This window comes from Pantherophis guttatus, chromosome 3 (assembly GCF_059756535.1).
Source record: "Pantherophis guttatus breed Tessera chromosome 3, ASM5975653v1, whole genome shotgun sequence".
NCBI classification, from domain to species: Eukaryota; Metazoa; Chordata; class Lepidosauria; order Squamata; family Colubridae; genus Pantherophis; species Pantherophis guttatus.
In genome coordinates this window covers 178,743,594-178,770,256 of record NC_142065.1, presented here as the reverse complement: position 1 = coordinate 178,770,256, position 26,663 = coordinate 178,743,594, and the positions used below count along the sequence as shown (strand labels likewise).

The window sequence follows — 26,663 nt, the reverse complement described above, 5'->3', positions numbered from 1 at the left end:
ATTGTTGGAGTACCACTCTCATCATCACCAGCTAGCTTAACCAATGCTGGGAATGATAGAGTTACAGTCCATTCGAAGATGCTCATTACTTTGAATTAATTTATGGAAAGTATCCAACCGGCAAGAACTCCTATTCCGAACTCCTGCTCTCTCTCTCTCTCTCTCTCTCTCTCTCTCTCTCTCTCTCTCTCTCTCTCTCTCTCTCTCTCTCTCTCTCACACACACACACACACACACACACACACACACACACTTCTCTCAAATGAAGAAATCCCAGTCCCACCCTCTGCTCCTCCCTCCCAGTTCCAAACCTCGTCCGTCGGAGTAGCTGCTCCGTTTTCCACGCAAGAGAGGCGAAGGTCCTGTCCCGTCTTCTCTCGGGATTCTGCGGCGGCGGCAACAACTATGAAACTTCCCCAGCCGGTGCTTTCTTTCCTATCCTTTGGGCTGCTCCTCGTCCAGCAGCGGGCTGAGATGCCCGGACGAAGTTACCTTTACGACAACCGCTATGCTGGGTAAATCTGCTTTAATTTATCACTCACATTTGTTAACTGGTGTTTAAACCAAGTTCTTGCTTATTAGAGACAACGTGTCCTTACTGCTATACTTATTATCGGGATAAGTATAATTGAATACAGTAGTATTGGGCTTTTTAATTAAATAATGTTATCCTTTAGTATTACTTTTTTGGCACAGCATGGTCTCTCCTGGGATTTAGGAAACTTTTTAAAATCTGGCTGCTCCAGTAGGACTAATGAAACAAAGGAGCCTCGACTGTAAGAGGAAGTGTACAGGGATGGTTGCATTTGTTAATAGTATTTACAGATAATGGGTGTGTAAGGTGTTCAGAGTTAATGTCCATTAGTGTGACATGCAAGCCCAGGAAAAGAAATAAATGAATAAATAATAAAATAATGAGAAAGCAGAATTGTGTTTGTGGGACTATATTAACCCAGACTTGGAGAGGTAGTTGTACATTTTAGTGTGGTAAAAATAAATATTTTTTTTTGAATAATTTCTAGCCTAGTCAGAGTAATCATTAGCATTTTTATTCAAAGGTGAGCTCCCTTAAAAGTATGCAAAATTCACTACATTGTGATATGAATTATGGCAAAGGAAGGCTTGGACACTGATGATGATATTGATCAGAATGTATTACTTAATTTTCCTTATGTTTATTTTGATTTTTTAAATTTTGGTGTTTTATTTATTGTCCATCATTTTCTGATTGGTTGCCATATTTTGCCATTTTTCACAGCCCTTTTTAATCCTTTTGGCTTTTCAGCTGTCTTCATATAGCTTAGTTTTGTGCACTGCAGTTCTGTTAATCATGGGAACAGAATGGCCTGAACCTTTAATGGACAAAACAGAAACTAAAGGGACTGAAATCTAACTGAAAAAGGGTTCTTTTATGTCCACACCCCCATTATCTATATAAACCAGCTCAGGGGCTGTTAAACTAATTGAATTCTAAATATTCTGGGCAGCGTACAACAAAATGTGAAATTGTTAAAATTATAACCTGTTAGACAATTCAAAATGGGAAGTAAGAAATGTATAGGTATACAATGAAATGTAACCTTACTTCAATAAAAATAACGTATTTGTTATATATTTTACACAGAATGGTAAAATAGATAAATTCAATAATTTGTCCATTAGATTATGTTAGCTACAGACATCACTCCTTTTTTCAAATTTTCATTTAATCTAGTGGAGTTCAAATTTTAGTATTATAAATCTCAGACCAAGTCTCTTTGAATATTTTGCATGCGTATAGTGGTGTTCAATATAGCTGACAAGCAACAGCGTCATACATGGGTTGTAATGTGACATGAGTTGGTAATCCTTTTTTGATCTGAAATGGACTCTGATTAATAGAAACCACAAAGCTCTCTAGTATGAGAGCATGTAAGGGAAAAGGCATACCTGTATAGCATATCTGCAGTTCATTGTCTAGTATGGGTTGTAGTTTATTAATAATAAATAAATAATATTAAAAGGAGCCTGGATAGCTCAATAGACAGAGCTCTGTAATTTAACACCTGCAATTAAAGTAAGATCGAATCTCGCCAGGCTCAAGGTTGACTCAGCCTTCCATCCTTTCTAAGGTAGGTAAATTGAGGACCCAGTTTGTGGGGGCAATAAGCTGATTTTGTATAAATATACAAAAGTATGAAGGCTATTGCTTAGCACATTGTAAGCTGCCCTGAGTCTCCGGAGAAGGGCGGCATATAAATCAATTTTTTTTTAAAAAAATGCATTTGAGCAGCTTATCAAGTATAAAATGGCCATTATGTTACTGAAATTGTTTTTAGGGGTTATTGCTTTACATTTCCTTTTTAGATACACATGAAAGCCTTCCTCAACCTGGTTTCAGCAGGTAGCAGTCAAGCCAAGGGCTATGCTGAAGAGAGAGTTCCGGTGAATCAGAGCAAAGGAACACATCAAAGTGTACAGCACAGCTGAAAGATTCTTGTATTAGGGAAAAGCTCAGCGCAAATAAGTATGCTAGCAGCTGACACAAGGCTGGATTTCCTGGTCCTAGCTCTCTTGTGCCAAAATGAGCTGATCTAATTAATCCAGGTTAGCATAAATGCTTCATAATAAATAATACATGCGAGAAGAAAGCATTTCCATTGCTCAGTCTGTTTCAGAACTACTCAACATGTGCTGAAATTCAATGCTAGTATTTGCCTTTGATCAAGCTTGCTGGGAATTATAGTAGTTGAAGATCAACCCATCTGGAGCATACCAGGTTAAGAAAGTTTAATATAGATTAAAGAATTTTATTTCTGCTTCAGGGTTACATCATTTTAGTATTTTATTTTCTTGCTATTGTAGGAAGTTAGCACCCACCCCTTTCCTAGAGGAATGAAATATTTTGGGAAATATTAAAAAGGCAGAATATTATGTTTCCCTGTATGAGAAATGGAGAAACATGTTTTAAAAGACAAGCAGCTTCCTGCCCCCCCCACACACACACTTTTGTTAATGGGCCATAATCTGCAACACAATAGGGCCCATCTAGGACAGAAACTCACCACATGGCACCTGGGAAGATTACATCAGCCAGCAAGGCTAGCTAAGACTCCCACCTCCTGGGAGTCTGACAACCAATCAGGATACTTTTTCGGGGCCCCAGGAAGTTCAAAGCCAGAGAGAGCATAAAACCCGGGGACTTGCTGTATCTCGGCCCTTTTCTGTTCAGGAACTCAAACCATGTGATCCTGTCCACCATTAAACCATCTTTCCAAGCAGTCTCCATGTTTCCAGTGTCTTTTTCCCCACTTGGAGCAGAACCCAGAAGGATATTTCTTCCAACACTATAATAGTATCCTATTTAGAATTTCATTTTAATATTATTTTACAGGCATAAGGTGATACGGATTATACCAGAGAACGACCAAATGGCAGAGACGTTGAAGATTCTCTCTCAACAACTTAAAGTGAGTGTGTGCTTTGCATTGCTGTGTACTGTATCATAAGAAGTGTAGCGCTTTCTGCCTATATAAATCAAATGATCTAAAATGAGATTTTCATCAGGGATGGTTGTGGATCTGCAAACATTACAGAAGTACAACTCCCAACAGCAGTAACCAGCATGACTGCTGATGAAGGATACTGGCAGATATAGTTTGCAAACATTTGCAAGACTACAAGTTCTCAATATATGGTGTAAAGGATTACTATGATATATGCCACCAAAAGCTGAAGGATCTTGAATTCTTACGGTTCTGGTTAACCAATTATAATATTTAACTAGTTGAAAGAGCTGATGGAAACAAGCAATCTTTGATTAAAAGGAATCCGTAGAAAATTATCTTAGATTATTTGTCCTGTTTACCCTGGTACTATTCTAATTAGATTGCTCTAATCTAGGAACCATGGCCAAGTCTTCACATTATTTAAAGCATAATTCTTTTGATGCAAAACACTATTAAAACTACCATTGAGCTTTGGTCTCTCCAGATTATCATTTTTTTTTTTACTGCATGGTGCAAAGCACTTGCTATAGGACATTTTGTAAACAGACAATTTGGCCCTGAAGAATTGCTGTGTTTACTTGAGTACTAAATGGTTCCCATGTTTTTGAACTATTTATATTGTGACGTGACAAGCCACCCTCAAACTGTATTTGAGCAACTTTCTTTATGAGTAGTACCTATATGTAGTCATATCGTAATCTAGCTACTTTTCTAGCAGAATATTTTGTGAAAAATTATCATCCTCAGTGGAAGACATACTTTTTTGCAAAGAGCTGTATTGGAACAAGAGTTGTTAGAATTAAACCAGCAATGCAAACACACCTGGAGTTTGCTAAGTGGGAAAGTCTGATGTGCTAAGATTAAAAACACACTTGAAAGCTAAAACAAATCCATGTTATGCAGTGCTTATTTACAGGGTTTATTTCAGTATTTTTAAGGTAAAATAAGATACAGGACTGGGTTAAAATAATTCAAATTTGGTTTGGGTTTTTTTCCATTGAAAATGAAAATACAAGCCCTAATACTCTAAATATGTGTATTTCTCAATGTGCAGAAAACCTCAACAAATTGTTTACTAATGATTCAGCAATAATCTCTGCTATTTATTGAAAATTTTAAGAGGATATTCTCTTCGATCTCTTAATATCAGGGGTGTTTCCAATCTATACTGAACAAATGTGAATTACAGGTTGGTTGCTGCACTACAGGTGGACCTGTGGCAACCAAGCAGCCTGTCTCTCATCTCCAAGGGTGCAGTTACAGATCTACATCTGTCAAGAAATAGTTCACAGATTCTTCAGTTCTCCTTAGAGCAAGCAAACATCCAATATACGTAAGCATGGATTTTAGTGGCAGAAAGTCTTTTGTATTACATTTTAAAATCTTCTTCCTAAGTTTTATTAGAAGCAATAATCAATACACTAGCATGTCCTTGTAATTAAATAATTTGAGAGTATCCTTTAAGTGCTATTTGAAGAGAAGTCGGAAAGGGTTCCTGTGATAAACATCCAATTATAGAATCTTCTTTATATTGTAGACTAGTGTCTCCTTAGTGCAGGGACCTCCTTTTGTTCGTTAAAAAAGCAGTAATTGTCACTAGTACAGGCATATTGTAACTTCGAGTATCCACATGTTTTTAAATTATGTGCTTGAATGTACATTTATTATGGTGCACAATGCCAGCCAACACCTGTCACATTATAACAATTAGTGGCGCAGCTTAACAAGCACTTATCAAATTTCTCTCTTAGATGGAAAGGATAAGGATTTGTCTGTCAAGGAAATTATAATGGGTAAATAAATCTTACTTTATTCAGAAAGCTGACATACAGGTTCGTAACTTTTTCTGTAACTGTACTTTTCTTGACATTATATATTCAATCTTTCTAAAGGTCTCATGGCTAAAAGAATCACCTTTGAACACATGAAATTGGCAAGATTTTAGCAAAACCTGAGCATAGCAGCTAATTCTGGGGTGCTTAAAGTATTCCTGACACACTGCTGGCACTTCTTTCTTGACAACAAGCGCCAGCAAGTTTTTGTATTAAGAAAATGACATGTTTAAAAAATGAAACTTGTCATCTGCAAACCAAGGAGGCTAGCTGAGGGATTGACTTCCCAGTATGAACCTGTCCAGTTACTTGGCTGATGAAGATAACAGGAGTAGCAATAGCAATAGCACTTAGACTTATATACTGCTTCATAGTGCTTTACAGCCCTCTCTAAGCAGTTTACAGAGTCAGCATATTGCCCCCGACAATCTGCGTCCTCATTTTACCCACCTCGGAAGGATGGAAGGCTGAGTCAACCTTGAGCAGGTCAGATTTGAACTGCCAAACTGCAGGGCTGCACTCTAACCACTGCGCCACCTCGGTTTATAACTATAGAAGGATTCAAGAAAGGGTTATGAATCCCTGTTTAAGTTTTTTTGGGGGGAAATAAATCGGCAAACAGCCTTCCCAAGCAACCCAGGTAATCTTTAAATTTCAAAAGTACTCATTGTTTTCAGCAGCAGTGCCTTGAGGGCATTTGCACCTCCTCAGTTTTTAGCTACTTATTGGGAGAATAAATTACACATATTCCTTTAGGTAAATACTGTAGTTATTACAAATGAAGGCGAATATACATGTCCCAAGATAATGTTGCAGGATCTAATCTGGATCGGCCACCGGGACCAGAGTTTTAAAAACTCTGGTCCTGGTGACCGACCCAGATTGGATTCTGCAGTGTAGTTATTGTTTCATTTGAGCATGTATTTTATTACCATTCATAGATGAAGAAAATATCCTTTAAATGCTGGTTAATTAGTTTTTATTTGTTTCTTCAATCAATTAAACTACATTTCTCTGTTGTTGTTGTTGTTGTTTTGTTTTTTGGGTTTGTCTTTTTCAATTTATTGCTGCATTCCAATACACAATATTTGCTTTACAACATGCTACATTTATGTTCTTACAGTCAATTTTCCTGGGTTTATTAAATGTCATAAATAGTCTGTACAGTGTTAAAATGTTTACTTTAGCTATATATTGTAACTTTCAATTCTTTTGTATTATACCATGCATTTATTTAAAGTGTTCTTTTCTTTTTTGTTTTCTGTTTGATAGAGTCCTCATATCTGATTTGCAAAAAACTATAGAAAAACAAAGTGATTCAAAGCCACCCAGGAATCGTAGATCATTGCCAGAATATAGTTATGAAATATATCATTCCCTGGAAGAAGTATGTATTATATATTTTTGCACTCTCGTGTTTTTATTCTTATATAAGAAAAACCCAGGGAAATAGCAAAACAACATTTTTCTTTGCTTCCTTAACAAAAATTAATCTTTGATATAAGATTTTAAAATTTATATATTGGAAAGCCTAGTAAGAGACAGAAAATGAGAACTTTTATTTTCTGTTGTGCTTATTGTATATAGTTATATTTATTTTATTCAGTGACAAAAGAAAATCATACATTTATGTATCTTTTTCTTTTCCCCGCCCAGATTCAAAATTGGATGTATTATCTGAACAAAACTCATTCTGAACTTATTTACATGTTCTCTATTGGCAAGTCATATGAGGGAAGACCACTTTTTGTGCTAAAGGTAAATTTTGACAAAACATTATTGGTGCAATGAGGTAGTATCAAGATAAATGAATAAGGAAATACTTATGGAAGCAAAATCTAACACTGTATATCTGCCCTATATCGGAAATCACAAGCTGAGGGCCCAGGGTGTCACTTACAATCCCTAAAAACCTTGAGTGAACAAAACTTGCCAATAGCGTATAATATTTTTAATGTATTAGAAGAGAAAAAAATTTAAATGCAGAAATAATTCATACTGACTCCACTTAAATAGACTCATCAAATTTTTGCTTATTCCAGTATTTTCCAATATGTAACCACAGAAGGTGACTTAAAGGCCAGTTATGGTGCTCTGCTCAAAACATAGCAACTCCTATTATATATAAAAACACAGATTCATGTTATTTTTAAAGAAATGTTAGCTATAAACAGTTGTTCACATTTGCTTGAAAATAAGAATCATAGACTTGGAAAAGACCTTGCAATCTAATCCTAGGAGTTCAAGAAGTTCTGAACCTTCTGAAGAGGTTGTAGAAAAAATGCTTTTAAATGCCTCTGATGATCCCAGCTGAGTTGCCTGATCGGCAGAGGCGTTTAAAAGAAAAAAAGCCTCTGCCAATCAGGCAACTCAGCTGGGCTCGTCAGAGTCTTTTTAAAGCATTTTTTTACAACCTCTTCGCCGAAGAGGTTGTAGAAAAAATGGTTTTAAAAAAAATTGGCCATGCCCACCCAGTCACATTACCCCCCCCCAGCAAGCAACGCCCACAGAACCAGTAGTAACAAATTTTAGATTTCACCACTGAACTATTCCTTATAATTTGTGTCTTGGTATTTAATTTAGAATGTTCAGGATGTATACCAAAGGAGTTGCCTAAATGGTAACAAAACTTTGAGAAAGCTTATTAAATAAATGTCCCTAAATATACTCAAACCATGAGGGCGGTTCTTCAGCTGCAATGAACCCAGGTGGTGAGAACAGTCTCCAGAATTTGACTTGTGAAGAAGATATTTCCCTGGACAGATATTTATCCCACTCTCCCACCCTTAGCAATGGTTATCCCTGGTATGGGATAATTAACTAAGAGGAAATGTGTGTGCATACAGGTAGTCCTTAGTTAATGAAAGCAACTGAGAATGGAATTTACATTATTAAGCAATGCTGTCATAAAATGTGATATCACATGACTGTATTACTTAGCAACAGCAGCCCCCAGCAGTCCTCATTGCTGTTGTTAACAGAATCACATTCATTAGCCAAGGACCCACCTTGATTCAAACCATTCCCAGCTTGGTCCTTTCCAGCCCTGAGCCTCAGAAAGACCTACTCCTCTTGAACTTCTCTCACCCACCTACCCGTTCCTCATCTCTGATCTTTCAACCATCCTGCATAGTGGTACTCCTCATCGGTCACCTCAGGCCACTAGATCCGCTGAGGACTTGCACCTCAATACCTGTGCCGTAGCTGGCCACCCCAGCACCACAGTGCAAAACCCAAGTGCCTCCATCTGAACTCCAGGGCCAGAACTCCAACCTGTGTTCTGGCCCTGCTGCCCCAGCTGACCTTTGCCATCTATAAGGCAGAAGCTGGCTGCACCAAGCCTTTCTGATGCTACGTGCATGCTTCTTCAAATCTGGACGGGAAAGCTGTCACTTATTAACTTACCAAGATCAAAGCAGAGATTTGCCAGTAGCCTGAGCCAGGCTAGAGTAACTAATTTACTCTAGCCTGGCTAGAGTAGCCTATTCTAATTTATTTATTAATGTCATGGAATGGAGCCTGTTAGCTTCCAGTTAGTGCTTATTAGGGACGCACCACAGAAAAAATCCAGTGAGGAAGAGAGAGCTTGTTTAAACAATCTCTCCACTTAGCAAGAGAGAGGAAAACATATACAAAAAATACAGGTCAAAAAGGTTAGTAATATAGTATGTTATTCTCTTGGAACTATTGTGAAATGAAAGTACATATTTTTGTTAGATAATAAACTCATAAACCAAAGACATAAGAAACTACATTAAGCTAAAGGGGGCGTACTTCTTCTACTACAGTATTTCCACATTCTGTTTCTGTTCCACATTCACTAAGTTGCCGTCTGTCATTGGCAGAACACATCCACCCATAGTTTTCTTTTTCTCATGTATGTGTTTTTACAATTGCAGCTAGGCAAAAGAACAAGAGTTTATAAGAAAGCTGTGTGGATTGACTGTGGAATTCATGCAAGAGAATGGATCAGTCCAGCTTTTTGCCAGTGGTTTGTGAAAGAAGTAAGGATAATTTTTTAAAAACTATCGTTATATTTTGAAATCAGAAAAGGTTCTGTCTATTATGCAAAGTATGTTATGAAAGCAGAGGTGAATTGTTATGATATTTAACTAGGTTTTATATATCTATATCTGTGATATTTCAACCTTCCAGGTGGTGAAAATGTTGTTAGCACCATAACTCTGCTGAATTTAAAGAGTCTTTGCTAAATAAGAATAAAATTGTGCAACCTATAGTTTCCCTGTTTTAATGACAACTATTGATAAATCTCTAATTTGACAAAGTATTGTTGACAAATTCACAGAGAATAAAGATAATAAAGAGCATAAAAATAATATCATATTGTTGTGCTGATGAAATGAGTTTCCAACTTCAGTCAAATAAATTTATAAGCTTAATTTTCTTTTGTGTAATTGCTTGGCCTGGGTTGGACAGTGCAGAGATTTGCAGCAGCATAAATCTCTCTGTTTATTAAGGATTTCATTTACTATATTTATATCCTATCTTTTCACAAAAATGAATAGATGTGATACAGGGTCTAACTACTGCAGAAACCTATTTTTGAAGTTAGGAAATTCTAGAAGGTATTATAATATAAATGAGAAGCTGCAAGGTGTTCTCTTGTGAAGTATGATATAAACATGTTTTAAAGGATTAGGAGCAATTGGGATTAAGAAGTATCTTTTGTTTTTTCTTATAATTATTTTTTATTTAGAAGCATTCCATTACTTGAGGATAGTCTGCCTATGTTTTTTCTTAATATGTCTTGCATTTGGAAAGATAAAAGTTGTTGAGAACTAAGAAAAGCAGTGGCTTTGATATTGCATAGTTCAATATTATTGTTTACTCTCAATTATAAAGATTTCAAGAATTTTACAAAGATGTAAATATATTAGATATGGAGGATATATATATATATATATATATATATATATATATATATATATATATATATATATATATATATATATAATTTTCTTTGGAAAATAATTGACTATGGCCTATAAAAAAATCTCAAGCACTTAAGAAAAAATATTCTTTGAAGAAAATATAATACATAACTCATTTATGTTTTACCTGGATTCATTGTATTTCCATTTTGTACATTTTATGGTTTGTTTGTTATTTTAGTTAGTTAGTTATTTAGATCTTGTTCTTCTTTGACTAATGTGCCTAAGTTCCTGCCAAGGAAGGTGGGTGCTGTTGTTCACTTTTTAGTCCTTTTCATGTGTTTAGTTTAGTATAAAGGAAATGGAGATACACATTTCTACTGTTGACTGGTGATCCTTATTTCAAAGTAACTGTAAACAATAGAGAAGGGCAGAGCCATACATATCCCCTTGACTTTCTTGATATAGACACATTATATGCTTATAGTATGTTAATTTATTATGCATAGTCTTCAAAATCAGGGTGCAGTACAATATTATCACCACCACAAGGAGGCATGCTAGTCATGTTTATCTATATAACTACAGATGCTTGCAGTGCCTTTGAGTAATAGCTTACTTAAATGAAATTTGGAGTTTGTGCAAGATACTAATTGGATGTCTGAAATAATGAGCCCAGATACTGTAACTAATAAGTACATTAAATTACATTATCTTCTATCAAGATAAGTGATTTGTTGGCTTCAAGGCAAGCATTGTTCTTTTAGCAAACTAAAAGAATAAAACTGTAAATTCTTAAAATAGTTCATTCCTGCTTTCATAACTCCTTAAAAATAGTTCATTCCTGCTTTTCACTGGATGAAGAATGTTGCAGTGTTAGTTTCTGAAACTGCAGAAACTACAATATTATACTATTACCATAAAATTATGGAAAGTTCAGAAAGTACCTTCACCAATTTAATCTTTTGAAATATGCTTGTTAATGCTGTCCAGAGTCACTTTTTGTGAGATGGACAGCCATATAAATGTGATAAATAAATAAAACTCATATGGACAGAAATATAGCAGAGGTATACCTACTTTGCTGGAAGTCCATTGGTTGCCAAAAGCTCCCATATCCAAGTCGAAGTGCTGGTTATTATTCTTTAGCAATGATTCTTTATGACTTAGATCCTCATTCCATTTGGGACAGTCTGAGACAGATGCTGTTTGTCCAGTCTGTGCTGGATAAATGGGCAGATTGAGAATTCCTTCTGCATAAGAAGTGAAGGGGAAGGGAGATGGAAACAGGCCTTCTTGGTCTCCTCATTTTCGAATAACATATCCCTTTACAGTTATAATTTTATAAAGCAGTGAAGCCTATGGTTTTCTAACAGGCCTCAGGGTGAAGAGTGAAATTAGAAGCATGCTGGGAGAAGTAGTTTTATTTTAGTTCTGAATCGACTTGATATACTTCATTTTGTTTGAACATGTTTGAATATAACATGTTTTATTCTCAGCTATTTGGGATTTTTAGAAAAGGCAGCATAAAATACATATATAGCTGTTTTTTAAAGAAACTGGATCCCTGTTAGCCCTGTGAGATTGTCCAAGCAAGAAACACAACCAGGAGTACTATCTTTATTATACGCTTATGTTAATGTTATAGCGCAAGACTGAAAATATTTCTCATCTCCTTTCCTTTTACTCTCCAGAAAACTAAGGAGGGTCCCTTCTGAAATGTTTCCCACATCCTCCTTTCTTCTGAGGACTAAAATATCTTTTACATGCCAGTTTTCCAGTCTGCAGTTTTCCCTCCTGTCTCTCCAGGTCATTTCCAAATACCATTACAGTCTTTCAGAGGTTCCTAAGTGTTACTCCGTCAGTACCATTTACTTTAAACACACTTGCTGCCGTATTTCCAAACGGATGTGTGTGTGTGGGGGGGTACTTCCTCCTTCCATCCTTGGGCACCACAATAAAGAAAAATCCAAAAATTTCATTGCTTGCATTAGAAAAACACTAAGATGGACATTTAACATTATTTACATGTCACGTGGATATGTAAATAATGTTAAATGATAGCAAGTTATTGAAGTGGAGATGAATCTCCCCGTGTCTTCTAGAAAGGCTTATTCAATTTGTATGCAAGAGACTGCACAGTCTCCTTAAATGTGTGCATGAGATTTCAAAAGCTCCCTGCTATTTGACTCAAACCAATTCTGCTCCTGCCTTGCCAATTGCCCACAGCAACAGTTCTGACTGCAAAAATTTTATTTTTATTTATTTATTTATTTGTCAAGCATATATAACAGGTAAAAGTATAAACATAATTTGAATACATGAAAAGAGTAAGTAAAAAGGAATATTAGGACAGGGACGGCAGGCACGCTGGTGCACTTATGCACGCCCCTTACAGACTTCTTAGGAATGGGGTGAGGTCAACAGTAGACAGTTTAAGGTTAAAGTTTTGGGGGTTTGGGGAAGAAACTACAGAGTCAGGTAGTGCATTCCAGGCATTGACCACTCTGTTACTGAAGTCATATTTTCTGCAGTCGAGTTCAAGCAGTTTACCTTGAGTTTGTATCTATTATTTGCTGGTATATTGTTGTGGTTGAAGCTGAAGTAGTCACTGACAGGAAGGACATTGTGGCAGATAATTTTATGTACTATGCTTAGGTCAGACTGAAGTCGGCATACTTCTAAATTGTCTAAGCCCAAAATTTGGAGTCTGGTGGCATAAGGTATTTTATTGCGGTTAGAAATTAAATTTCATGTAGCAATTTCTCTGGCTGTCTTGTCTTGTCTTGTCTTGAATGCTCAATTCCTTGTCATGGACTATACAGTAACTCATCCAACTTGGCCTGTATAAATCCAGGCTGCTTCTTCCTTCTGTTTAGTTTTGAGGCTTGAGACAGCCCCTAGACAAGTCAGCAATTTTCTCATTGATGAAACTGCCAGCTTCTTTCTTTTCTCATTGGCCAAGCTGCTGTAGGAGAGCCAGGGGGAAGACTTAAATGAGCCATCATTTTGGAGTCCTCCTTCTGGCTCTGCCAGTCTCTCTCCTACAGCTGCCAACCAATATTCCTTTTTCTTAATAGTAATTTTATAAAGATTTTCATAACAACAATAAAAACTAATATATGTTTTTAGAAAAGTTAGAATAATTTTTTAAAAAGTAGATGGCCAAGGTTGGTGTGCTCTGGGTTCCTTCAAATAAATGTTACCTCTAAGAACCTTGGAAGTGCACCTTCTCAGTAGCAGCACCTGTGTTTGGGAACAAGTTTCTCCCTGAGAGCCAGATGGTCCCTAGGCTGCTGTTATTCAGAAGAGTTGTGAAGTCCTATCTCTTTAACCTGGCCTTTAGCAAGGGAAAGTGTCTGGATCTCTTTAATTTTGGTTGCTCACTGGTACCCAAAGAAGGAGGTTAGCTAGTGTCAGAAGTTCAATAGTAATCTTTTGTGGAAATAAAAACCATAAGGACAAAGAATGTTTTGGGAAATAGGAAACTAATCAATTGATTGTTGTCTAAGCTTTCATTGACAGTTATATTATTAGGTTAAAAGTGGGCTAGGATCTCTGAAAACATCACACTACAAAATTTCTGAATTACACATATTATTTCAACTATTTTTATGTACCAGGCTCTTCAGACATATCAAAATGACTCAGCCATGAGAAGAATGCTAAATCAATTGCATTTCTTTATCATGCCTATTTTTAATGTGGATGGATATCATTTTAGCTGGACTCAGGTAAGATATAATTCAACATTAAGGTATTAATGAAAAATACTAAGAATATTAATATTAAAGAAGTGTGTTTGGGAAAAAAAGGTTTAAATATTTAACTTCACTCTCTGTGAAAAGATTTGTTACAAGCATAACATAGTGCTTTTATCTGTGTATATGTTGTATTTTCATATTTAAAAATCTATGCCTAGGATCGATTTTGGAGGAAAACAAGATCAAAGAATTCAAAGTTCCACTGCCATGGAGTAGATGCTAATCGTAACTGGAAAGTAAAATGGTGTGGTAAGTCTAGAAATAATATGTTTTTTTCTCATTAGCCAATTAAATTAACGATGTGTCTATAATACAGGTAATGGCACTCTGATGATAAGGTTGGAATTATTTCAGGATCAAATCCCTCTTTTTACTTTTGACTATGGAGTCCCTCTTTTGTCTGTTCTGGCATTGATTTTTGATCAGACTATTATTATATGACCATCCTGGCTTCCCAATGCAAACAAACATCCAAACTTTGGTGTGTTTACAAATATTTATTCATATCCCACCTAATTATTGAGACTTGGAAGCAGCTAAAAAAGCAAATATAAGAATAAGAATATTAAATGCTAAAACTAGAAATAGTTAAAAATAATTTTTATTTTCAGGGAGAACAATGATTAAATCTTAAAAACAAGATGGACTTTTGCTAGCTTGTAAAATATAGTAATGAAAACACTAGAGAAATATGACTTTGAAAATCATTCAAAATCATTCATTCTTGAGTATCCTCTCAGCAGACCTATCCATAAGCTCCAAGAAAGAGCTTAACAAACAGGTTCATGTGGAAGTCGATGGATCTAGATAAACAGATGGGGAGTTCCAAATTAATAATAAATAATTTCAGAACACAGCCTGAAGTAAGTCCCAAGCTCCAATTAATTACAGTTCAGAGCTTGCACAGACAAATAAGAGCATGAGGCAGTGACATTTTAGCACAACACAGAAAAAGAAATGAGAATCCATTTCTGGAGTAGTAAAGGACTCAAAACCATGATGTTTTTTTTTTTAATTGTTTTGCTTTTTAAAATTTTTAAGGCAGCATTTTTCTGGCAATTCTGTTTTCTTTCTTTTTCTGGCTAGAGTAACATAGAATACAAATACAAAATAAATACATATAATCAAGGACAAACCAATTAGCAATAAATTAACAAAATATCAATGGTTTGACAAACTTCCAAATCTCCCATTTCTTTTTATCAGGAAAGGAAAACTATATTTCTCCATTTCTTCTGTTGATTAGAGCTGCTCTACACAGTAAAATCTAGAGGTCAGGGTCTCCTTATTCCTGAATAGAGCCCTTTTTTGTGAATAATACATATGGGACAGCAAATCTACATCTTTAGTTACAAGTTATTGGATTTTCTACTGTTTCTTTTAACAGTAAATGCTGCTTAGCTGAAAAAATGAGGATCAAGCTAACTTGGTAATAATAGTTACATAATATTTCCAGTTTTTAGGTAAATTGTGGAGTGTTTCATCTCATTTTTTCAAATACTGAAGATATGTGAGGAATATTTTGACAAGAATGTTTAACAATTGTCAAAACACAAGAAAATTTTCTGGTGTACTATTATGCATGTGTATTTCCAATGTGAAGCAGATCCATTACTGATTATGATTAAGAATATTCCTAAATTGTTGATCAGAAACCAGATTACATTTTTCTCATCACCAAATCATTCATAAAAAAGAATCATGTTGGCTCAAATAAAAAGTCTATCCACTTCTACTCTTAATTTACATGAGTGGTGAAGCTGTAATCAAAGTTTTAAACAATATCCAAGTCCACTTAAATTATGTTTTGGCCCGCTGGGAAAATAACTTTTGACTCATTCAGAATGCCTTTCTTCTGCTCAAAAAATTATACGCAAGTCAGATTTAATACTTGAACTGTGTAGGCCCAATTTGTCCAATTAGAACAATGGTAGACAATTGATATAACCTTGAAGTATCTTTTTCTGGTTCCTGAATAATTGTATCAATGGAATTAGGCAATAAACTAAATAAGAGGAATGTAACTTTGCATGACTTTTTGGTAGCAAAATTAGAAAAATAATTGTGTTGTGCTGTAGTACAACTAATTCATCTTTAAAAGCCTTCTACATTTCAGATTAAAATCTTCTCTATTCCTATGAAATGTTATTCTGCCTCATCCTGTCATCGTTATTAACAAAACTGGCCACCCTGGAATCAAAATATTTTCTGTACTATAGGGATTATATCTATTGTCATTGGTCCCAGCTGGATTATTTTAATTCCTTAATATGTTCAAAAGACAGAATCTCAGTCTGGTACTATATGTGTGCCCTGTGACCATGTTTTTGTTAGGTTTAACTTTGTGGAGATCATAATTTTGTTTCCTTCTAACATATAGATGAAGGTGCTTCCCTTCATCCCTGTGACGATACATACTGTGGTCCATTCCCTGAATCTGAACCAGAAGTGAAGGCTGTTGCTCATTTTCTTCGCAAACACCAGACTCAGATGAAAGCCTATTTGTCCTTTCATGCGTATGCCCAAATGCTATTGTATCCATACTCTTACAAGCATGCAGATATTCCAAATTTTAGTTGTGTGGTAAGTATAGAATTCAAAGAATTCTGCATGTTTGCATGCCAGTTATGCTTTTTGTTTCAGTGAAGAGAATATGCTTCTGAGTCTCACTCCTTCTTTGCAAGTGAATAATTAGAAACTTCATAAGAATTTATGTTGTCCTATCCAAAATAAGGGAACAGAGTTGGTGTGGAGGAGAGGAAAAACAAAGCTATTTTTAGCTGACCCAAAAATATTGGAAATTAGGTTTTTCAAATAACCATATTAGTTATTAATTTTTCCAACACATACATTCCATAATGATTTAAGGGATAGTCGTTTTGAAAAAATCAAATCATATTTCAGGGAGGCAGGACAAGTGAATATATTTTAACAATGGCATTGACATATAATGGTTAGTTCACACATTGCTTTATGTCAATACTATATATGGTTGGATTGATTTTGGTTGTAATACAAGACACTATAATCCAATTACAGTATCATGGTTTGTATACTCTGATTTTAGCTCCAGTTTATTGTATAGTATAGCCCCATGATGGCAAAACTATGGCACGCGTGGGCCCATCAGAAGTAGGGAAAAAGACTGTTTCCTGCCTCCGGAGGGCCTCAGGGGGTGGTGGGGAAGACCCATTTTTCTCTCTCACCTGGGACCGGAAGTCCCATTTTTTGCTGTCCCCAGCCTCCAGAGCCTCTCTAGGAGTCTGGGTGGGGCAAAACCGGACTTCCCCCCTTCCCGGAGGCCCTCCGGAGGCCAAAAACGGTCTGCTTGCCAACTTCCGGTCCCACCAGAAGTTGGCAAACGGGCTGTTTCTGGCCTCCGGAGGGCCTCCAGGGAAGAAGGCTGTTTTCGCCCTCCCTAGACTCCTAGAAAGGCTCTAGAGCCAGGTGGGAGAGAAAAAAGGGCCTACCGGGCCATCGCATGCCAGGAGCAGGGGGAGAGGGGGGGTTGCACGTGCATGCATGGGGCGCATAGAATTATGTCTGTGGGCATGCATGCACGTGAAACCCCCCCCACGCCCCCTCCTGGCACGCGATGCCAAAAAGGTTAGCCATCACTGATATAGCGTATTGTTGCTTACTTAAAAATAATGGCTCAGGGCCAGGTTATCTTTGAGACCGCCTTCTGCCACATAGCTCCCAGCAACCGTTAAGATCCCACAAAGTTGGTCTTCTCTGTGGCTACCCCAGCTCTCTGGAACCAGTTACCTCCTGACGTCTGGACCATCCCCACCCTATTGGCCTTATGAAAAGCGGTGAAGACTTGGCTTTTCCGGCAGGCCTGGGGCCGTTGATCTTGCTCTTGTGATCTGGCGAGATCCAGCCATGAATGGTGTGAATGTTTTTAATTTTTAAATATTTTTTTATAATGATTTGTTAAAATGTATTGTGAGCCGCCCTGAGTCTTCGGAGAAGGGCGGCATATAAATTGAATTAATTAAATTAAATTAAATTAAATATGTAAATTCAGTCACTGTAAATTTGCAGGATTACAGTGAGAGAAATAAAGTGAAGGAGAAAGAGGAATCTTATTCTGTGTAATGGCCAATATGTCTACCATATATATGTCCATTGGGCTGTGTAAAAGGTTAGAGGTAACTGGAGCATTCTAAAACATGTAAGGAGATACCCTGCAGAAAGAAAGTGTATCTTGCAAATTTGTATTATTTCATTTGTATTATTAATAAATACACACATACACAGTATATATTCACACAAATACACAAACATCCATAATTCTGACTCTTTGATGGAGGAAAAGCACATATTATGAGAATTTACTCATAGCCACTATGATCCTTTGACCTCCTTTTCAATTGTGAAGTTGGAAGAAGCAATGTATTTCTTAAATGTTCTTTCAAGCCTGGAGAACTGTATAGTTGGGAACTCCCATAATTTGTACGGAGTAAGGAAAGAAAGGGTAAGAAAACAACATTCTTATTCCCATTTCAAGATTTTCCATGGCTTGATAGAAGATCACCTGCTCAGTGTGTACACTGTTTTCACCTTCTTTGCAAAATCAACAGAAAATTCCCTTTCCAGAGATGGGTCTCGTCAGAACAATCAACAATGTGCAAACCAATGCAATCCTTATATACCAACATTTTTTTAAAGTACTACTCTCCAGGAGCTAAACAGTACCTCACTATGCATATGTAGCCTGCAGCAGGAAAGCAAAGCTCAAACATTAAAAAAACAAGCCACAAGAGCTTGTTATTAAGCCTTTGGGCAGACAGAAGGAACACGATAATAGAGAATAAGTCACAATCAAATATTGAGAACATTTGCACAAATAAGAAATCCCTAATTGACAACGCACTTATACAGGCAACTCAACAAAATAGAGTTTCAGCTTATATACAGTATGCAGCGACCTGCATTGAACAGCAAAGCAAGAGCATAAAGATTTTTTTTTCCTATTGCTTCCTTTGGGACCAATTTCACAAGTTCCTCAGATTTATTTTATGTCGATGTTGGCCAGGAGACAAAAGCTTTTCCATGGACATTACCATCTAGCAAGGAGAGGATTCTTTAATAATTTGTGAGTTGAAGACAAACAGGCTTCTGTCCACCTTACAACACAGAATTGTGCTGCCAGTCACTCTCTGAATTAATGTGTTAAATTATTTAGGTCTGGGAACTGGAGAAAGGGATATACAACTCTCAGTATACATGTTATCTAGTGCAGACATATTCTTTTGTTTATTTCAGTTTTTAGTTATTTGGAAGTTTTCATTCATTTGCTACAGTCATATTATATAAAGTTACCCTGATCTATTTCATACAGTGTATTTAATGAGATTTAATGTGCCATATCAATGCAGTCATTGTGACTGTAAGCCAATTCACTAAACTATGGTTAAAGTAAACCATTGCTTAGCCAATATGTGAAATCATTCTGTGTACTGCAATTTAAAAAAGGATTGTACTAGAGCTTGTTGCCAATTTGTATATACAGTATCATTTGAGATAAGAGTCTGGCAAAGAATCAGCAGCAAAGGTATTTCTGAGGCCCTGCAACATTAAAAAGTTATCTCTTTGTTAAATATAGCACAAAAAGCTGTTTCCTCAAAATAAAAACTTTGATAGTCAAAACTGAAAAACAAGTTTTTTTTTGTTTTTGTTTTTTGCTATATAGTATCAGTATCAAAATATGAAGCCCAAAGCTGCATAGCTCTCAACTCCCCTTTACAAAGACCTGGGATTCAGAACGACTGCTGAGCTCTTTTTAGCTCAGCTCATCAATCAGTAACATATGCATATAACCACTGAAGGAATGTGTCCAAATTAAAACTGAATTTTGCATTTAGGTCAGTAATTTTTAGTGCACTTCTCATCCCACAGATGTGGAACTGCAGGCAAATCTCCATTTAGAAGCCTAGAATATATCTCTTCTTGAGAACAAAAGTGTTTCCCTGCAGCATAGTCATGGTTAGTAAAAAAAAAATAAGTCATGTGCTATTTCACTTCCCATTATATCTACATTTTAGTACCCCTAATTGTTTATATAGCTACATCAGCGTATTGTACTTTATAAAGTTTAAGAACTCATATCTTTGCCCTGAGTTTATAATTTAGTAAAAAGGAAATAGAGGAAGGGGAAAGCAGAGATGAGAAACAGGGTAGCAATCTATAGTTGCTATAGTTACAGGTTATTGCTGCAGTTTTTCATTCATTGATCTTTGTGTATATGAACTGAATTCAGTGAAAAAATTTTCAGAGCAGGAGTGAGGGACTGCATTTTAAGATATAGTTGAACAGGCTGGGAAATCTTTTTGAGTTAAGAGACACTATTGGCCAATTGGAATAATTAGGGATTGAACAAATGCGTTGTGATTAGACACTGCTGCATAGATTGATTTCACATATTTTAACTAAGAAATTGTATAGTATTTGATTTTTCTTAATATGGCATATGCAAATAGTCTTCAGGTTTCCAAACCATGCCATATGGGTTATTTGTGCAGCAACTGAGCCAATGAAACTTACCCAACAGAATATTGTAACAAAGTATGTATTTACCTTAATTATGTGTATTCACCCAATTATATCTTGTATCCATTCGTTTGCTGTCACATTGTTTTATGAACAGTAGGAAAAGATTTTTTAACATTAGGACTACCCAGTGATTCAAATGTGGGAAATATAATTTTGCTTCTAAAAAGAGTAACAAAAGAACAATCTTAATAATTACTTCATAACAGTAATTACAGCATAACAGTGCTACATACTGAGTGATTTAGGAGGAAAAGTTATACAAAATAAATTGATTATCATAAATAGAAAATGTTAAGATTTATATTTTATATGCTTTTGTCAGCATATTTCAAAACTATGAGCCTTCACATGACAATGTATAAATATTAAATGGAGTATAATATGCACATAAAGTTACTATTCTTAAAACAGACAAATTCCCTCTAAAATGAACAGAATTAAGAATCTTTTTGACAGGAATTCATATTCAAATAAGTGTTCAAAGCTTATAATAATAAATATTATGAAACATTAATGATATTGGTTCTTCCTAATTAATTTTAGCATACGATGCAATATTTTTTAGTTTTTAAAGTGAAGCAAATGTAAGCATTCTCTCAGATCAATACTAAGAAGTAGAAGACTGTTTAATGGTACAACCAGTTACAAAGTAAATCACCATTTTACACTTGTACAAAGTAAATCACCATTTTGCACTCACCGGCTCAAGGTTGACTCAACCTTCCGTCCTTCTGTGGTCGGTAAAATGAGGAGCCAGATTGTTGTGGGAAAGAGGCTGACTCTGTAAACTGCTTAGAAAGGGCTGGAAAGCACTGTGAAGCGGTATATAAGTCTAAGTGCTATTGCCCTTCCTTTCTCCTTCCCCCTCTCCTCTTGCTTTCCTCCTCCTTCCTCTTCCACTTCCTCTCTTCCTTCATATTGCATATTTCTAGTGATTTTTTTTAAATATAAAAGCCAGCATATGTATTTTTACAATGTTAATTCTTTTAAGTAACATATATTGCATAATTAGAGCATCATGCTATACAAATTACCATTTTGAATTGTCTAGCAGCTTATAATTTTAACTATTTGACATGCTGCCCAGAGTAACTTTCCTTGAGATGGGCAGTTACATAAATTTGATACATAAATAAAATAAAAATTTTAAAAGCAAATTCTGTAACATGTTTCTCTGCAGATATTTCTCTTTGCTTTTAAACGATTCTATTTTCTCATTTTTAGGTATAGTCCATTGTAAATACATTAAACTCTAGTAAAATAATGTACATACCCATAATCAAAACTGAAGTATAAAAGACAACTCAGAAATAAACAGCCTGAAAAATATAATAAGGGACAGGTAGCAAGCATCTCTATAATCTAAAGAGGAGCTTCAAACCAAATGCACTGCATTTATAGGAGAAAAAAGATGCATACATTTGTATCTACAAACAAGGTTTGTATTTGATATATAGCAGTCACTGGATTTCTTTTGTAAATGCTTCATTGTTTGTTTGCAATAAACCTGCATATTAAAAGACCTGCATCCTGGAATACCATATGTTTGTTTGTATCCCATCTTTATTATTTTTGCAAATTAATCAATGGGGCAAACACATCTAATATTCTTTCCTCCTCCTATTTTCCCCACATCAACAATCCTGTGAAGTGAGTTAGGCTGAGAGTGACAGGTCCAAGGTCACCTACCGGTAGGTGGCTTTCATGATTAAGGTGGGATTTGAACTCACAGTGTCCCAGTTTCTAGCCTGGTGCCTTAACCACTAGATCAAATTGGCTTGCATATTGTTTCCAGTTCTAGAGTTTGGCACGAAAAGCTAGCTAAAAAGTTCCCATACGTAACTTTAGCTATATACTGTATGTATATATATCTTCATGGCAACAGAGAAAAAAACAGAGGACCTGTTTTTCAGGCTTGAGTGATTGATTGATTGCTAAGGTATATACAGCAAATTATTTGCATGAGATAACTTCCTAAACTTGTTCTCATAGGCAGAGTGATACTCTTGTTAAACTTGGTTAGGAGATAACATTTAAAAGTGAGCTGGAACCTTAAAACAAGTAACCACCTTCCCCTTTAGTCAAACCAATTGAATGTCCTTGGCAGTGTGGGGCAGTCATTTTAATGTAATCTAAAAGAGAGGATAGAAAAGCTTAGACTTAGACTTAGAATAACTTTATTGTCACTTTGAATGTACACTAATCGGCATACATTAAAATGAAATTTTGTTGCATACAGCTCTCAAAGGGTCTCCACCTCCAATATACACTACATAAATATGACACAATAATAAATAAATACAAAATTATGCATATACCCACATATATGACATGGAGAGACAACACAGTCTAATTGGGATCTAGTTTCTTCTTATACATGGCAATAGAGCATGAGATGGCCTATCCAATATTTCTATTATGCTGGTGTTGAAGTAATAATATTTTCATATACAGATCTTTATAATGAGTGATATGCACATAATCAGAAAGGTATAACTTTATGCAAGGATATTCATGAAAATAATTCATCTATGGTAACAAAACTAGCGGTAGAGGGCACAAGATGCAATATGTTGTTAAGGATAAAATTAAAAAATGCGTAATCTTTGTCCTATATCATTCATTATGAAGATAATAATTAATATGCATGGGGTTGATTTTTCTTTTTTCCTTGTCACCTTCCAGGAATCCGCAGCTGTTAATGCTGTAAATGCCTTGCAGTCTGTTTATGGAATAAGGTATCGATACGGTCCTGCTTCCAGAACTTTGTGTGAGTGTCTCTGACAAATTGGATTTTTAAAAAATAACTTCTGTTGATGATACTGTGATAGAGAAAAGGTTTTAAAATCTAAAATTATATTAAATGAAGAACATAATATTGTACCCCCGTTTTAATGTTTGTAAGTTGCTCAAGAGTTGTTTTCGAGGAGATGGGCAGCACATAAATTTAATAAATACCAACTATAAGTTACTTCCGAACTCCGAGTAGTTATGCTTTTAGCTTTTTGTACCAATATGTAACAAGGAGTACTGTTTAATGCTGGGAAGATAAACAAGTAATTAGTATAGAATTGCAGCTCATATATTCAATATGTTTGGAGAAAAAATTTTCCCCATCATCCACAAATTGAGCATTGCTGTTTTATGCAAAAGATATGACTAATGCTCACATAATTCCATATATATTTACTTCACAGTCCAAACACACATGGCTTGGATTGCACAATTTAATACAGAAATGCTTCTCTTTTAAATTTATCCTCCTTTTTGCTTTTTTTGGCCTGGCCTTCAAAATATTCAAAAATATTTGATAAAGCCTTGAGTGCAATCTATAGAAACATCCAAAAGTTGTTACTGAACTGCAGATTTATAAATGTGTAGAAATATTATAATATTAAATATATGGCTGAAGAATAATCAAATTAGAATTACATTTAGAGTAAATGAAATAAAGTTGTATTTATTTTGTCCTTGCCCCAAACATGAATATTTGAAATCTGGCCTTCAGCTAGTCTTAAACCAAGTATAGTCTTTAGTGCAGAATCCTGTTTGGAGTGTTGCTGTAGCTACCTGTTTTGAACAATATTATACACTTATAAAACTATGTGAGGAGCAATTAAACTTATTGGGTTGGAATTAAACAAAATATTGTTGGGGTTGAAGATACCAAGATTTTTTCCATCTTTCTTTTAAAAATGCAACTTAAATACAACCTTAGAATGACATTGCTGATGAGAAAGCCACATATGACACTTTCAGTGCCCCATTTGCTGCCTTCTAATAACCTTGCAATTCAGCACCAAATTTTGCCAGAGCATTGTTGTTTTTCCCCAGATGGAGGTCTCTGGAAAGCTTCTCATTCCATTTCCACAATTCAGTCTTCGAGCCCTAAAAATTGCCCCAAGACAAAATACTGCTGTTTTGGGGGGTTGGGGGAATTAAAGATGAGGGTGGGGCATTTTCTAACCCTAAAATAATAAGAAGCTAAAGTGCTGCGGGACTTTGGAATTCAAATCAACAGACACCTGCCACATAAGACCTCAAGACTTAACAATTGTCAATAAGAAAGACAAAAATGTCTGGATAATGAATGTGGCAGGACCTGGAGACAGCAGAATAGAAGAGAAAGAAGATAATAATATACAAAGACCTGCAAACAGACTGTGGCAAAAGAAAGCAAAAATAGGACCAATAGTAATAAGCCCCTGGGTGCAATCCCAAAACAACTGGACACCACTTGAATACCTTCAGCATTGACAAATTCACTATCAGTCAATTGCAAAAATCAGTTTTTACTTGGAACAGCTTACATTCTGTAACCTCTAACATCAAACATCAATATCTGCCTATCTCAGGTCCTTGGGAAGGACTCAATAAGTAGATAAAAATGTCAAATCCAGTCTGAATATCCCGCTGACAATACAATGAACCATAATAATGCGAATAATTTATTACCCTCAAACATCCACATCTGCCTATTCCAGGTCCTTGGGAAGAACTTGATAGGTGGATGAAAAGGCTAAATCCAGGCTGAATATCTAGCTGACCGTGCAATAAACCATACGTGATTAAGAAGCTATTAGCCCTGCTCTTTTCAGTGCAGTTACCCCACTATGTGAAGGCCTTTTATTTTATTTATAAAATTTATAGGTTTCCCATCTTACCTTTGCAGAAGATTGGGAAACTGAGATCACCCATCAAATGTTGTAGATCCATGTATTAGCAAATTGTTTCCTAAACCAAACATGTTTTTCTTTTTTTCCAGATGTGAGTTCTGGGAGTTCAATGGATTGGGCCTATAAAACTGGAATCCACTATTCATTTGCCTTTGAATTGCGTGATACAGGTCATTTTGGATTTTTATTGCCTGAGAACCTAATCAAGCCAACCTGTATAGAGACCATGCTGGCTGTTAAAAATATAACCATGCACCTCCTTAAAAAGTGCCATTTAAGTGTTGCAGCCAACTTTTAATTTTTTAATTTTTCTTAAGAATACAGCGTGAAGTCACTCAAATATAGAATATAGCATTTTCCACTAGTGGAACCCATTGAAAAAAGAAATGACATTTTCTACAGATAAGAGATATTCAAATCTTTGATACATATTCTAGGCCATGCATATGTGGTATCAGGACATATGCAGGCAGAAATCCTTGCGTGTATCTAAATGATTATTGATGAAATTATGAAGGGTGAAAATGAGAAAAAGTAAAAAGAAAAATTTCAAGTGAGAAAGAAGCACCAAGGCTTTATTCAAATTCAGGTCTAGCAAGAAAAACGATAAATTATGTGAAATCTTTGTTCAAATGTGCTTTATTTGCCTAATTTATATGTTATGAATCTCAGCTTGGCCCAAAGAATCAGAATTTGCTCAAAACGTTGATTTTTGAACCACTGAAAGTTAGTCATAGTTCTAATATGTATAACCTAAGCTAAACCTTTTGCAATAATAAAGCTATTTTACTGCCAGTTAGGATCATATGTTTATTAACATTGGAATAAAATACATCATGCAGCAAAAACATTGGCAAGACCTGTGTGTTAACCTCATGGGAGGAATATGCTGAGAATAGAGGATACAATATATTCCTTTTTGAATGTCACCAAAGAGCTACATTCCCAAAATTAACCTTAAGATTGGAAACATCCTGATGGAATAATGTTCTATCTTACCTATTGCATTCATTATATTCTCTATTTTTTCATGTACCAATTGTAGAGGAATAATAGCATTTATTTTTACTATTGTGCTTTGAACTCCAGGGAACCTATTTCATTTAAATTATATTTTAGAACTCTCCTTCATAGCTAGAGATTGAATAACCTTTATTGCTATCACCTTGGAAATGTCAGTATGAAGTCATTTGATTCAGTGTAGAAAATGGATAGTGTAAGATGTAATCAAAGGGTCAACTCACCCAATAAGTATTGCATTTCCCCAGGCACAATGAAATGGAAGATCTACTGCTATATGGAAAATAAGTAAATAACAGCCAAAGCAGAGAAGGCAATCTCAACCTCTGAAACCAGGACAGAAACAGCTGTTATATAAGTATCTGGATAAGAATCAATTGGCTTCTCGGATCACATGTATTGAAAAAGTGTAAACTTTTGGTCATTTGCAGCA

At 35.5% G+C, this 26,663-nt stretch overlaps 1 protein-coding gene across 2 annotated transcripts; it reads left to right on the top strand.

Moving 5' to 3' along the window:
* On the top strand, nt 1-26,663 carry CPA6 (carboxypeptidase A6). 2 transcript variants are annotated; one of them, XM_087890655.1, is made up of 12 exons: nt 1-515; nt 3,374-3,449; nt 4,697-4,821; nt 6,593-6,707; nt 6,977-7,078; nt 9,220-9,324; nt 13,836-13,946; nt 14,135-14,225; nt 16,357-16,559; nt 23,220-23,304; nt 25,300-25,380; nt 26,479-26,663. In XM_087890655.1, the coding sequence occupies exons 1-12, from the start codon at nt 103-105 to the stop codon at nt 26,520-26,522; spliced, it is 1,551 nt and encodes a 516-aa protein (XP_087746781.1). In that variant the 5' UTR covers nt 1-102; the 3' UTR covers nt 26,523-26,663. The 2 variants fall into 2 exon arrangements, with proteins under 2 accessions (XP_087746781.1, XP_034285821.2); XM_034429930.2 differs by lacking the exon at nt 26,479-26,663 and having other exon boundaries at nt 25,300-26,058.